The 15,257-nt window shown below is 37.6% G+C and overlaps 1 protein-coding gene across 2 annotated transcripts; it reads right to left on the reverse strand.

Annotated features, from left to right (window-relative positions):
• Positions 1 to 1,151: 1,151 nt before the first annotated feature.
• On the reverse strand, positions 1,152 to 8,184 carry LOC107755751 (hyaluronan and proteoglycan link protein 1-like). 2 transcript variants are annotated; one of them, XM_016572648.1, is made up of 4 exons: positions 7,941 to 8,184; positions 3,835 to 4,164; positions 2,851 to 3,153; positions 1,152 to 2,762 (listed from the first exon to the last, which is right to left on the reverse strand). In XM_016572648.1, exons 1-4 carry the CDS (start codon positions 8,002 to 8,004, stop codon positions 2,473 to 2,475), a joined length of 987 nt encoding a protein of 328 aa, XP_016428134.1. In that variant the 5' UTR covers positions 8,005 to 8,184; the 3' UTR covers positions 1,152 to 2,472. The 2 variants fall into 2 exon arrangements, with proteins under 2 accessions (XP_016428134.1, XP_016428133.1); XM_016572647.1 differs by having other exon boundaries at positions 2,851 to 3,177.
• Between the last annotated feature and the right edge of the window lie 7,073 nt (positions 8,185 to 15,257).

Raw genomic sequence — 15,257 nt, forward strand, 5'->3', positions numbered from 1 at the left:
CTTCCCAGATCGTGACGTAGATATGTGGGGGCGTGTTAGAACGAGCCGTTTTAGGTAGGCGTGGTTGACTTAACTTTTATAAAGAATATCTCTTTGGATTTGAGACTTTAGTCTTTTGCAACTTTACAGATGTTCTTTATGCACCAAGAGCTTGAAACACTCCAAAGAGAAAGGAAAAATTTAAATCGCATCATATGACCCCTTTAAAATGAAAACTAAGACTGGCAGCAAGAAACTATGATGAGGTACACTTGTACCAGGATTCTGCTAGGACACCTGTTTGAATTGATCATACATCCACCATGACCTTGAGATATAAGCATAATTTAAGCCTAATTTGTTGAAAGAGAATATTGGTTTGATATTTTGTTTACTATTGTTACGACATTTAGATATTGCACTTCGTGTACAACATGGGATCTCTTGTCAAGCTGCATTTGTTGATTATAGTTTTGTAAGTACATTACGCAATGTAATGCAGAAGGACAAACAGAGACAGACTTTTGATGTGCCTTGTGTTTTTGTAGTCCCATTGCCATATTTAATTTGATATGAATGTATTTCCCCGCTGGTACCGCTGTGTCATTGTTCATTAATACTGATGGTTTTCTCATTTAAGACTTCAAAAACATGTTGCTATCATTTATTTATTTATTTTTAAACTACTTAATTCACGTTAAAAAGGACTGAATTAGTCACAGAACATTGTATAATTGTAGCAGTCTTTTTCTGCAAATGCTTCCAAGGCCTCTCATAGATCTAAAGTCGAGATATATAGCGCTATTCTAAATAATTTAATAAAAAGCCTCACATGCACGCACGCACGCACGCACGCACGCACACACACACACTTAGAAATTATAATTTATTCATGATATTGATGGATATGCATAATAGTTTAGATAGATGGAGTGCAGAAAATATTTGTAACATGAAAAGAACTCTTCTCAAAAGCAGCAGAGTACTGTATTAGATATGCAATATGTTGTTAATTTCAAGTTAAGTTGTGTTAGGAAATGAAGGCCATGCATAGCCAAACTGGCATTCATACTGCAACAAACGTTTGTGTTCTCAGCATCTGGACCTTAAAAATCCATGGTTATAGGCATTGTAGAAATATCACAGTTTAATGGAGAATGAAACAAAAGTCATTTCATTTTTATGGGTTTTATTTTTCATTTAAATTTTGATTCATAAACCATACAATGCGTTTCAGATTTTTCAAAAAAGAAAATATATTTTGTGAATAAAAAAAGACAAACTCAAGCAAAATGTCACTTATCTGCACTGTGGCTTCTGCAGTTCAAAGCGAAGTTATAAGTGGAGAATATTTTCCCCTCCCATAAACAACATATTTCAATACAAAGTGGCAAATAATAGATGTTACATTCATCAGTAAACAGATCTCATTATCTGAAGTCGTCTACACAATGCCTGTCACAACATTCCAATGTTACTGTTCAAACTTGAGCACGATTTTGAATATGGCTTTTAGTGCTGTTCCTCTTTTCGCAGAGAACAGTGGAATTACAATATCATTAATTTGAGACTTATTCATATCTACACTTAAGCAGTTAGGCTTAAGCTAGTCGTGAAACGTTGAATATACAACTGGTCCTCAAAGAATCTCTCCGTGTAAATTCTGTTCATAGTTCTCTGCCATATAACAAAGTTCAATGCATCATCAGCAGTTTGTCAAATTCTGTCTCTGTCTGTGATGAAATACTTGTGAAAATATATGCAGGGAGAAACACATTTAAACAAGAAAAATAAAAATAAAAAATACACATTTTTAAAAAAGGGTAAACATGAGGAATGAATGTTACAATTAAACGATGGATGAATATATAAAGTATATTCATATAGTTGTTATAAAGCATTGTAAAACTAAGGGCCAAACACATTCATTTGATATTTCAAACAGATAATATAAGATCACAGTTCAGAGCATTGGATGATACACCAACACATGAAATAACAAAATACATAGTTTTAAAGAAATTAGCATTTGAGTAAGATCACACAAGTTTATAGGAAAAGAAAGGTGTCAGGTCTAGTTTGCATTTCAGTTTGGACAAGTTTCAAAAACTTTCTGTCAAGTTTATACTATTCAATAATATTTAAATATTTTATTGCAATATCACAATGGAGATCCTTGACAAACTTTTGATCAAAATGATGTGACTTTAACTTTCCTTCCAGCTAAATATCCTTCTTGAATGCAATTTGTGTTATTCTCGTCGCTTCATTGTTCATACATATGGGTGTACAAATCTATATAAATTGTAAATGATAGGTAAAATAACTGTTTACATTAATATTCAGAATGTTGCAGTATGAAACTGTTTTTTTACAGTATCCTTTCTATAATTGTCACAGTTATGGCTAGTTAATGCAAAAAGTCCTTCATAAGTTTGAATGTGGAAATCTGTGTATTGCTGCTCTTTGGTTGGTGATGTGACATGAAGCGCTTCACGGCTGAGGTTTGTAGCAGTAGACTCCGTACAGCTTCTGCTTTTTGTCGGGGAAGCCACCAAAGCGAACCGCAGCCTCCGTGGGACTGCAGTTCATCCTGGGCCTGGAGATAGGGTAACGAACGCTACCGTCGGCCAGCCAACCAGCATCACAACGGTCGTATCCCAGCAGCTTCCAGGCAGCGTATATATGGCCCACCTTTGCGATCTCAGCTCCATCTCTCTTACACGCGTCAACAGCCTCATCAAAGTTCAGTCTCTTGGGCTGGATCAAGTAATAAAAGCGTCCTGTGATGGGAACCAAAGAGTTTCAGGATTGTGGACACAGACAAACGTTATGCTCCATTTTATACTAGAATTGAATGGTTTAACTCACCTCTAAGGCTGGCTGTGAAGCAGAACACATCATAGCGGCTGTTGGACTTGTCCTGTCGGCCGTAGGTTCTCAGTCCAGCTGAGGTCCTCACGCCTCCGCAGGGCTCTCTGGGTTTGGTGATGGGATACTGCACAGTTCCGTCATTGAGCCAGCCAGCATTGCACCAATCCATCCCATTTCTCCATTCCCCATAGAGCTGCTCGAAGGAGGCGACCACAGCGTCCTGCTCCAGACACGCGGCCTCTGCATCTTGGAAGTTGAGGTTGTACCGCCCCAGACGAGGGTAGTATGGGAAAACAACCCCTGTGAAAGAAAATAAATCTTCCCCTAAGGAAAATTTCAACTGAGTTTAACATCAGGCTGATTTGATGAACATATTTTAGGACCACCCCACTGAACAAATAAGAAAGATATTAGTAAAACCCTAAGTTTTAGTTTTCTAAGAGCCTCCCTGCTTAGTTGAAAAGATTTATGTGGTACGGTGTTAGAAAAAAAAAAATTTAAAAAGAGAGAAAATTACTTGCAGGACTTGGACGTTTCAATCTTAGACTCAATTGTTCCAAGGTTAACAATGGCTAGTTGTGCCAGCCTGTTTCATTATGCTCATGCACCTCACTTTTTCTGTGTAAAGATCCCCATTGTTTCTCTGGAGCTATGGTCTTGGCCAAGAGCACGAATTACAGGATATTACTGGAGAATGAGCAAATGATAAGTGGCAAAAACAAGTGTTGAAAAAAAAACATGATGTTGAAATGAACAGCTCAAATGTTGCTTATGAACTGTAGAGAGTGAATGAAATATGTTCATTTGGAAATGGCAATTTGTTGCATATTACAGCCAGTGCATGTATTCCAATACGGAGACATGTATGGAAAATATCTACTGTTGGCTTTAGTAAGTGACTTTGGATGAAAAGAGCATGCTAAATATAAATGTTACAGGTAAAATGACAACTTGCTTGACATCATGAAATAATAAAGTTACCTTGCAATTCAAGGTCCACTTCAACATTCTTGTCGTTCATGCCGTTGATGATCTCACACCTGTATGTGCCATAGTCGTTCAGATCTAGGTTTGTAATAACTAAAGTAGCATCGTTGTCATCCACCTCCAACAGGTAAACACGGTTCTGGAAATTTCCGTAGGTTCTCTTGTGGAGCCCCATGGAGATGAGCACTTCAGTTTCTGTAGAGTCATCCTCAAGTTTGGTCCACTTGATTCTGTTTCCGAACATACTGGACTGACCTTCCAGTACGCAGGGCAGGGTGATATTGTCACCTCTGTTGGCGTAGACCTTGATCCTTGATCCACTATCTGAAATGAAACAAAATGGGATGTCTATAACAATGGTTTTAGATCAATCCATATATTTTGTCTTAAGATTGTGAAGAAGACTACAGTAGCCACAAAAGAAAGAAACGCAGTGCCACACAAATCTTAGCTGAAGAAATAATCTAATTATGATTTACTGGAATCAGATGATGTGCTTGCACACACACTGGGGAACCACAGACACAATTTTCCCATTTATGTCAACGAAGACAAATGTTCCCTCCTTAAAGCTCAACTTTTTGCTCACAGTTGCTGTGACTATATATCTGGTAGTGGTTGCTATGTCTGTTTGTGGTTAGGGGCATAATTGTCTCATTAAGCTCCTTAAGATGTTTCCTGATCTCTGTCAGAGTCTTGGAGGCCCCAGTCCATCACAGCTCTTGATGGGATATTTGATGGATACCAAGGAAACTGAAACCGACCCAAGAGTTCTCCTGGCTGGCTACACTTCACCATCAAAGTATCAATTACACAGCAGGCATGATTAGATTTAGCTTAAGGCACCATAGAGTCTCATTTTCCCAGCGGTTTAAACTGTTTACAGATGTGTTTTGCCAAATTATTCAAATATATTTTTTAAAGAAATTAATAATTTTGTACAGCAAGGACACAATAAATTAATCAAAGGTGACAGCAAAAACATATAATGTTAAAAAAAGATTTCTATCTTAAATAAATCCTGCTCTTTTGAACTTTCTATTAATCAAAAACTATATCATGGTTTCCACAGCACAGACGTTTTCAACTGTGATAATAATAAGAAATGTTTCTTGAGCACAAAATCAATGTAATACAGTGATTTGAACAATCATGTGACACCGAAGTCCAGAGTAATGACTTCTGATTACTTTTTCATCCCGTGAATGAATTACATTTTAAATATATTTAAAATAGACAACACTTATTTTAAACTGCAATATTATTATTATTATTATTTATTTTTTTGTACAGTTTTTTTGTACAGTTTTTACTGTATTTTTGATTAAAAATGAGCCTTGGTGAGCATAAGAATCTTCTTTGAAAATATTCAAAAATTTTACTACTCTAAATATATAATGTAAAATGTTCATGGTGTCTTAGTTCATGATATATAATGCATTAATGTTATTGTATTGAACCTTATTGTAAAGTGTTACCAAACAACAACTTTCAATGAATCCCATCATGCCATGCATAATAATCTAATGATATTTAAGTATTCTCTGATCTGAGTTCTTGATCTGAAAAGTACATTTTAGTTACACGTTTATGTGTAGTTTCTTCAACCACATTGTCTTCCAGCCTGTGACTTCCGCAGAGCAGTTTTTAGCCTTAGGGTTTTGTGCTTCTGACCAGCATGTTCTACAACTAACCTTAACATTCAGATGCAATGTATTTGCAGAAAAACCTTTCCCACATGTTTGAAACAAACATGGGACTCATTAGCAGGCACTCAAGACTTTCTCCCTTATGCATCAAACCACTTACCTTACCTTAGTCCACTATTACTCCTTACTCAGCTGGGCTGGAGCCTTTCCACATATAGTAACGTGCCCAACATGTGCTCAGAATGAATAAACATGGTTCTAACATCTGAATGTTTCATGGATCAGAAGCCACGTTAAACTGTACTGTTTCCACATTTAATTATACAGCACATCATTCACATTATGACCAACTGATAAGAGATTATCCTCTTTTTCTTGAAGTAATTAAAACTGAGCCCTACAGTCCTTTCAGTCATTAACACCACACATCTGATCCCTTTTTACACTTCACTGTGAGTCATGCACTCTTTCTCACACATTCTTCCTAATAAACTCTCACTTTGGGGACAGTGTGCCAAAGTTACAAGCTGAAAGTACACCTTTCAGTGACAGCAGCTACCAATTTTTCAAATTTATAACTCAGTTTTTCAGATTTGGTCTCCACACATCTCTTTGTTGGCAGAATACATGCAAATCATTGCTGGTGAGATTTTGTACCAATTTTGCACAACTCTCAAATATCATCCCAAACCCACTAACCGATAATGTTCTCCATAATACCAAATCCCACCAGTCCCCATCCCCCATCTCCATGCAAGCAAACACAAGGAAAGTGTTTACTCTTGAACATCAGAATGGAAGTGCTGGGGTAGTTTAAATATTTAAACGTGCCTCTTTCCCCCCCTTTAAGACCTCAGCAATTTGGTTTAATAATGTAGTAATAATAATTTTTTAAAATAATAATAAATACTTTAAAAATAATAACAAAAATAACAATAATAAATATATTTTTTGCATAATATTAATGGCAATTTAATATGAATAATTTAGAGAAAAGGGGCAATTTTTGTAAGAAATTAAACACACACACGCACGCACGCACGCAAGCACGCACGCACACACGCACACACACACACACACACACACACACACACACATGAAATCAGGTTATATGACCCAGTCATCAGAGACATTTGTAAACTGAAACATAAAAAGAGAGGGTGCTATAAATTTGCATTAATCATTCAATCAACATGGCCATTTAATGAATGTATTTGGGCTCCACTGGCATGTTGAACACATCTGCTGCATAAACAGTGAGGTTGGAGCCCTTTACAATACCAAATGATGCTTTGTGTGAGGTACACAACACTAAATGCATGAAAACACACTGATTAGGGCTTCACATCTGTGTATACAAGTGTCATATGGAATCGTTCCCTCACAGTCAGACAGTCTTGATGGCTAAACTTCACTTCCTACACTTTGCTGAACAAGCAGAGGTCAGTATGAGTTATGAGCATTAATTATTGCACACAATTATTATCCCCCCCTTATTCAACCATGCCTGACTAATGGCTGCATTATGTCTTGAACAGAGCCTCTGTGAATCAGGCCCATCTTGAGCAGTCTCTAAGAGCCCAAAACCATACAAAACTTTCACTCCTTTCTCCAGTCCCCACCTCGTCTCCATCAGCCCCAGCCCAGCCCAATTCATGCAAACCCATCACTTTACAGAACATAACCTCAGAAGGAAAATTACTGCATTCAGCAAGGGGCTCTTTACATTTTCAGGAGCTGTTAATCTTGCTGTAGCTCCTGTCATATATTCAGTGGCATCAGTGTACATTCTGAGGATTTGGCAAAACTCATACAGCTACGTACTGGCAATATAAAGGTCCACTGTGTGCCTCCTCAGCTACCAATATGCTCCTGACATCACTGGCCATCAGAAGCCAATCTTGCATTTACCCTTAAAGAAAGGTATTAGATCTGCACTCAGATGTGATCAGCAGAGCCACTTTTCACAGCCAGTTCGGTGACGGCTCACATTCCCCACTATCAACAACTGCTAAATTACCTGCAGCACATGGTTTAGAGCTTATGAAAGACTGTGGTGAGCTGAATCTTTGTGGGTGTGCGTGTGCATTTGTATAGTGGGAGGAGTCTTTTAGAGATGAAGAGTGGAATATTGCATTAAAATCTGGTTCATTGTGTCTGCATCAAGTAATAGCGTCGAAGAAATTATGTTCATCCATTGGGAATCTTATTCCTCATTCTTATTAGCATGGTAATAAATGATGGTTTAATAAATAATACCCACTTTTTACAATTTATACTGTGCAGTTTTTCAGTATTACATTTATCTACCACACTTTCATATGCACAGATGCAGAAATGTGCATGCTGAACCATAATTTAATTAATTAATTAATTAATTAATTAATTAATTAATTAATTAATTCATTCATACATTCATTTATGCATGAGGGGATCAGAAGTGGTTCTTACCTTGTGCTTCGACACGCAGACTGCTTGCAAAGACCACCAATGTCAAGGAAAACAGAGCGATCATCTTGTCTTTTTTGTTCTTTGCCTAAAGGACTTTTGACTAGAAAAGCAAAAGAACAAAAAACGGGGGAAAAGAAAAAAAGCAATCAGGTAATAAATCTGGAAGGAGTATGGAAAAATACTTTCTTCCTCTTGTTGTCGATGAAGAGGTGGAGGTGTTGGTAGTTGTGCCACAAGAAAGATTGGGCTCCTCAGAGGTCCATACAAAAGGCTTATATTGAAGCCATGGCCAATTTTGGCCACTCCCCCTCCCCTTAGAGAGAGATGAAGCCCATCACCCTACGTTTTTGTGTGTGTGTAGACTCCCTCATTTAAGAACAGCTTCCCTTTCTGCCATGCGTGGCTCTCCGTTTAGATTTAAGGGGAGACGTGCAGACTACAATGTGTTGTTTGTGCTAGCTGCATTATATGGTTAGCAGTAATTATTTTAAAATGTCTTTAAATTCAGAAAAGGGAGCTTTAAAGACTGGAGATATTATTATTTTATCAATATGTTGATTTAAATACAGTTTAGACACCAAATGTTGCTGGATTACCTTTTTATAGTTATTTATACACCTTATCTAATAGTGAAGTTGTATCAGAAAACCACTTTAAATATTTCTTTCTCAACATGTAGTCTTGGCACTTCAAAGCAAATCTGTCCAATAGTGATAATGTCTCACTGGAAACAATGGACTCCCCACTAAGAATATATTAATTCAAAACATTGAACACCATTCATATGCTCTCCAAATGTAGAATTACACAACCTCTCCACCTGCTTGTAATACATGTCTAGTGCAATGCGACTTTGCTGATTGATTTTTCACTTGCTTGTACCTGCTGTGTTGATGTTTTACGTCAAAGCCTGCCAGACAGATTAATGATCAACCAAGAAATCCAACAAACACCCACCTTCCCATCTGCCCCTCTCTTCAGTTCCTCTTGAAAACTCTTCTTCACCTAGCATAACCCTCTTTTCAGATTACTTAATGGACGCTTGTATTGATAAGGTAGGGACGTGGTAAAGATATGACCTAAACAAAAGTGTCTGGACCCTAAAAAGACCTCATTATCATTGGATAGATATGATGAGGATGTGGAAGGAGAATGTGTGGTCTGTCAGGATGTTTTCTTAGTGATCCTAATAGAGTGATGGTGAAAGGGAGTAACCTGTTCAGCGCAGATGATGTTTTAAGCCCCATCACAGTTATTTCAGCTGTGATTTACAGACTGTAGGTGAGAAAGGTATGCTCCATCCCCACAGGGCCTCATCGTGCTCACTAAAGCTCCATCGAGTCATATGTTCCCCACCCTGAAAAAAAAAGCACACTTAAGACATGGGGCATTATGCCAATACCATCACAGTGACTGATTTACTCAAAAACTATGGAAAATGAGGAAGGGCCTCTGGATTGGAGCATGACTGACTGGAAATCTCACCTCAGCGAGGATGACTCATTTTCATTTATGTTTCATAAATATTTTCATTTTCAATTATGTACTAAATGCTAATAATGTGGGCCTTAAACACTTACTAATGTTTGATTACACCAGATGATGTCACGAGTTGCTTATTATTTTGTTCCAAATGCTTAAAAACAAAAGAACCAATTTGCTGAAATGATCATTGTAGTTATGAAAGCTAGTGTGGGCAGTTTGTTTGCTTGCTCTTTACTGGATAATTCAGGAAATTGAGGCGATTTGGCTAAAAATGCAGTTTTGAGTTGTTAAGTTAAAAGAAAACAGGGTTTTGTTGGTAAAATTCACTGCTGAAATGTATGACTGACTAGTATACAATGGCAAAAGAGAACAAAACATTAAAAGATACTGTATAGATCTTTAAAAGTCCTGTTAAAGTCAGTGAACAAAGGAATTCATGATATATGACCAATAAAATGATTTTGTTATCTCTATTAAAGACAAAGAGTATATAGCTTAATCCTGGCCTAAATCCTTTTGCTCTATTTCATTATGAAAGTTATAGGGAGTTAAAACTATGTCTGGTTGTACTGCACAGTATGTGGCTATAAGCACACATAGTGCACATCTGTAGCATTTATGGTACATGCAACTATACAGTTCATTCGGGTTTATTCAGATTCAGTTTTCACCAAGAACTCATTTTTTACTCTTGAAATTCCCCTAATTCTGCCTAGTGATTGCAACATAATAAAAACACAAGCTTTTAAGGCAACACCTACCAAACAAGCCTCCCAGTGTTTAATAGATGACGCATGCTACTCACCTCACGCTGAAGAAAAAGTTCACCCAAAAATCAATTACTCACGCTCATTTGACTTTCTTTCTTTCATGAAACATAAAATGAGAAATTAATAGCAGAATGTATAAGATGCTCTTTTCCACACAATGAAAGTGAATGGCTAGGGCTATCATTTTCACTATTTTTAGTAAATACTTAAAACAAAAATTTAAATCTGTTCCTCACACAGAGCTATCATAGAATTCAGAAGATTGAGTACGAGTGGTATGAACCACTTTGACAGTGCTTTTATGATCAAGAGCGTGGTCAAAATATTAACTATTAAAAAGATATAAAATATGAAAATTTAAAATGAGTAATTTTTAAGGATACTTTGGGGATATTTTACAAAAGAAATTAACATTCTGACATAAATTACTCTATTTATGTTCCTTCAATATTTTAATTTAAAACAGCCAAATCTAAATCTGTTCATCATATAAAGTAATTGTGTTTGCAATGCTCCCCTGCATTGGGTCCATTTAATGAGAAGGCGACACAGGCAAAAAAGACATGCATGCTGTATTTTTAATGTTTTCATAAAATACAGCAAAATGAATTCATCAGAATATTCATAATCAATTTCACAGTTTTTCCCTCCTCTCTCCAATCCGGCTCTCCATCTAGGCTCTAGGAGCCCGTGTCAGTGAGCAGGCTTAAATTTTTTTATTTCTTTTTACTCCATGACTGGCTATGAAAACTGTTAAAGCGTAGAATATGCCATCATGCCTCTTACAACCTTTTATACCTTTAAATCATGCAATCATGTGATGCTCAGAATTTGGCATTCTGCTATTGGCAGCACTCTCTGCCAGTTCTTACTAAGTGCTTTAAGCCTGCACTGACAGCATAAGCATAACACTGTATTTCTGGGCATGACTTTAGTGACCATATTTGTTGTAGTTATGTAAGTGTTGGTGTTGAGAGTAAACGTTGGCATGCAGTGTTTGATGTAATTGAAATAATGAGATCATTGCCAGGCTTACGCTGTAGAGAGAGACCAGTGGAATAGACAGTGCAATTGAAGAATAACTGTCCAGAAACATGCTGTGGCAGTTGTCTGTTCTTGCACATCTTGTGTTCTTTGTGGTTTTGGTGCAACAGCCACAAAAAGAGTTGGTGAAATCAATACAGCGTTAGCCTGAATGAAAAACAGATGGGTCAAGCAAGATTTTGGAAGAAGTAGAGTAGCACTGAACTGTTATGAAAGAGTGACACTCTTTTATAATAGTTGAACAGCTTGATTATTTAAACAACAGCACATTAAGTTCAAGGCTTTGGCTACAGGAAATTATACTTCAAATGTATGCCTTTAAACCCTGCTATTAAAGTAGATTGATGACCAGTGCTGGAAGTGCCTAACTGTATTCAACTGCCACTACACCTGGATGCGTACTTGAATAACCTATTCCCCATGCAGCCAGTTATTGAATCTGGAAAACTCTTCTCCAGGAGGATGACAGTTTTTTAATCAGTGTAGTGTATATTGCAGCTTGGAGGTGGTGCTCTCCACTCCACAATGGCTGTGTTCCCATTGCTTGTCACATCCAAGAGAAACTGGGGCACATTTCCTGACCAGCCTGAGGACTTACTTAAATGGAGTAATGCCCACATATTGCTTTCTGCACCAAGTTGTGTTTTCTTTGCCAATTGTTGCAGTACACTGACCCACTAGATGCCACAGAGAGATCTTAATGTTAATAAAAAAGCATTGAAGCATAAAAACATTATACAAGTAATTTCAACTGCATGTAATATAGTTTTTTCCCCCCTAGAAATTGAGCCTCCAAACATTTTATACTGTATAGTACATAATTTTTGATAATCATAAACATTTAATGACTGCAAATACTTAGAAGGATCTTCATTAAAATGTATTCTGTAAAATGTTTTGGAAGGGGTTGTGGGGGTAGATGCAAAAAATAAAAATAAAATGAACAAATGAATGTCTGGCACAAGTGCAAAATAACTTCACATTATGTGAAAACAAAATACTCAAGAATACTCAAAACAAAACACTCAAAACTAAAACGTACAAACTTATCCACCCGTATTTGAATTTCCACTCATATATGTTATATTAATTTTAATATTGCAATATTCTTCTGGATCGCCTTGAAAGGATGAAAAATGGCCCTTCAAGCCATGAGAACAGCTGCTGGTATGGCGCCAGGGGCTCACAAAGCACAAGATGATGACTAACTGACAACAGACTTGGTTCCTTCATGTCTGAAATAAAGAACATGATGAACAAAACAATGCTGACGTAGGTGCCAAGGAGAACAGGAATAAAAGTCTGGTAATTGCGGTTTCACACTAGCTGAAGCTCTCACAATCAGAAAAAGTAAATACAGCCAATTGCCTTGGTTGAGAGATAAATGATGACCTGGGATGTCAGGTTTAGGAGTGTCCTCTCGAGTTGTTAGCAAGGTTGGCTAGTTTGGACTCAGAGCAAAGACTCGGGAGAAATCAACTGTTGTGAAGAAATGAGTCACTGTTCTGTTTGGCTAATGCTATGCTGAGTGAAGAAGAATGAACAGTGGACGAATGGGAAATTGGGTGGACCTAATGGATGATCCAGGACCCATGAGCCCCAGCCACATTTACAGTCACACGTGATTTTTTGCATAAATGCAGTTGTAACATTTCAACAGTGGCGGGCCGTGCATTTTACACCTAGGCCTTCAGTGGCGTCCTACATGAATTAATCCATCTCTTCATACCATCATAATGATGCCACGGCTATAGAAACCATAAATATTACACAGTAATGCAGTATAACAGGGCACTACATAACAGACAGGTATCTTATGTAGCGAGAATGAATGCCATTACTAAAGAAAGAAACCCAATTAACAATTGCGCAACACATCATCTGTAGCTGAAGCATTAAAGAGAAGGCTTTGCTGGCCCTGACGGCCCACCACTGCATTTCAAACAATCTGTTTATCTACTGAGCCCAACTCCAGCGTCTGCCAAAGACATGGGCGGTGGTCTGCACCACCACCTGTTTTCCTCAGCTAAACATCCAAACCTGTAAATGAAATCCAGGCTGCCCATTGTTCTCCTTTTGTTTCATATTGCTGTTGTGCCATTTAATTACAAGCTGAGATTCAATTGAAAGCAGTGGACAAATGTGAAACATCTGAAAAAACAAACAAAACATTGGGCTTGTTTGCATGAAAAGAAAAATAAAACATATGTGCACTTATCTGCTGTGTCATAACAATAGAAGGATTTTAGAACACGAAAAATGGATCATAATGTTCTTTGAGAATTTAGCCAATAACAAACACATTCTGAGGTAGAGTATACTGTACAGCATGTGAAACCAAAAACCATTAGGGGAATTGCTCCTTAGACAGCTGTCATCATTCATCTCATTGAGTTTGGGATTGATGTAATTAATCTCAAATCTTATATTTTCTGAATTTTTTTTCTATATATATTTACAGTATATGTATGTGTCTATTCATCCATGTTATGTTGAATATGGGTGGGGTTTGATGCTCAAAAATGCTTAAATAGTGTAATTAAATTACTGTGGCTGCATGTTTAAATTGAAAATCATACCCCAACATATCATAATGGCAAAAGATTATCTCAATATATAATTTCATGACAAAAAAATTATCATGTCTTTGACGGCAAAGGTTTCTCATCGAAAGCAATGGAGTTCCTAGTTTGTCCGTATAGTGACACCTGGTACCTTTAGCATCTCACCATGCTTCAGTTTTTGATGCCTTGGGGGTAGGAATGGATTGTTCCCCTTCAGGAACTCGAGCTCCTTCGAGAAACGCTGTGGGAACACCCCTGCGTGACCGCGTTCTGAAGCACATGTAAAATCAGTCCAATGGAGCAGCGAGACGTCATGAGCAGGGTGACGTGAGCAACCAGGAAGTATAAAAGCTCATCCGGCAGAGTGCAAGTTAGCTACTGCTCTTCAGTAGCGCTCTGTGTATGTGTCAGTCCTATTTACTGTTGTCTGTCAGTCCACAAGCATTTAAAATGTCAAAGTCAAAGTCAAAATCTATGGCGAGTGAACGGCATTACAGACGTTATGTTCCTCCCTGCCTACAATATCTGGCAGCGGGGGAGACACACGATCTGTGTGTTGTTTGTTTAGGAGCGGAGCATGCACGGTCAGCTCTCGAGGGGGCTGATTGTCATGACTGTGAGTTGCTCTCGCTGCGTTGTAATGCATTTGAAGTCTTGGAATTCAGTTGCAAAGTCTTCCTTTAAGGAATAAAAGGAACATAAATATAAAGACTATATATTCAAGTTTTAAAATGCCTCAGCAGTCATCTTTAAAAATGTTAGAAAATCTATGGCCCAGCAGTTTATCCAATCCATTCTAACTCCCAAGGAGTTAAAAAAACGAAAGTGCCTTGACTGTCACTATTTAGGCACTAAAGGTCCCTTTTGGTGTCGCTATATAGATGAACTAGAAAATAATTTGCTATTGATCTGTGAGCACCTAACCCCTACCCTAAACCTAACAATTATAAAATACAATAACAGGCAAATAAAAGGTAAATATTGTACAGTAAAATGTATATATTGCAAAAACTGACCAAAAAAAAGTATACAATTATTAAAAATGAATTGTGTTGCATTCCAAGTCTTCTGAATCCATATGATTTTAATTGCTGAAAATTAGCTTACTCCATTAATGCAGTTATATCTCATTTTAAGGATAAATTCAAACTTTAACCCGAGATGAGACAGTCATGAGGCACATGAGAGTCAATGGTATTTCACAAACAATGCTGATGTAACACTTCTTTTTTTTTTAGCGGAGGGATCCGAGACGGGCTCGTCCTTTTCTCGGTCCTCACCCGCTATATCCACGGCTCCCTCTCAGCCCACGCTGTGGTTTCTTCTATCTTTCTCTGAGGAGGTGGATGTGATGAGTGTCGAGACAGAGGAGACTGTGGACTCGCCACCACAGTCCCTCGCGTATGAGGAGCTCGTGGAGGTTGTGACTCGTGCTGTAGCCAAATTAAATATCG

Source organism: Sinocyclocheilus rhinocerous, unplaced genomic scaffold (assembly GCF_001515625.1).
Source record: "Sinocyclocheilus rhinocerous isolate Xijiao unplaced genomic scaffold, SAMN03320098_v1.1 scaffold171, whole genome shotgun sequence".
Classification (NCBI taxonomy): Eukaryota; Metazoa; Chordata; class Actinopteri; order Cypriniformes; family Cyprinidae; genus Sinocyclocheilus; species Sinocyclocheilus rhinocerous.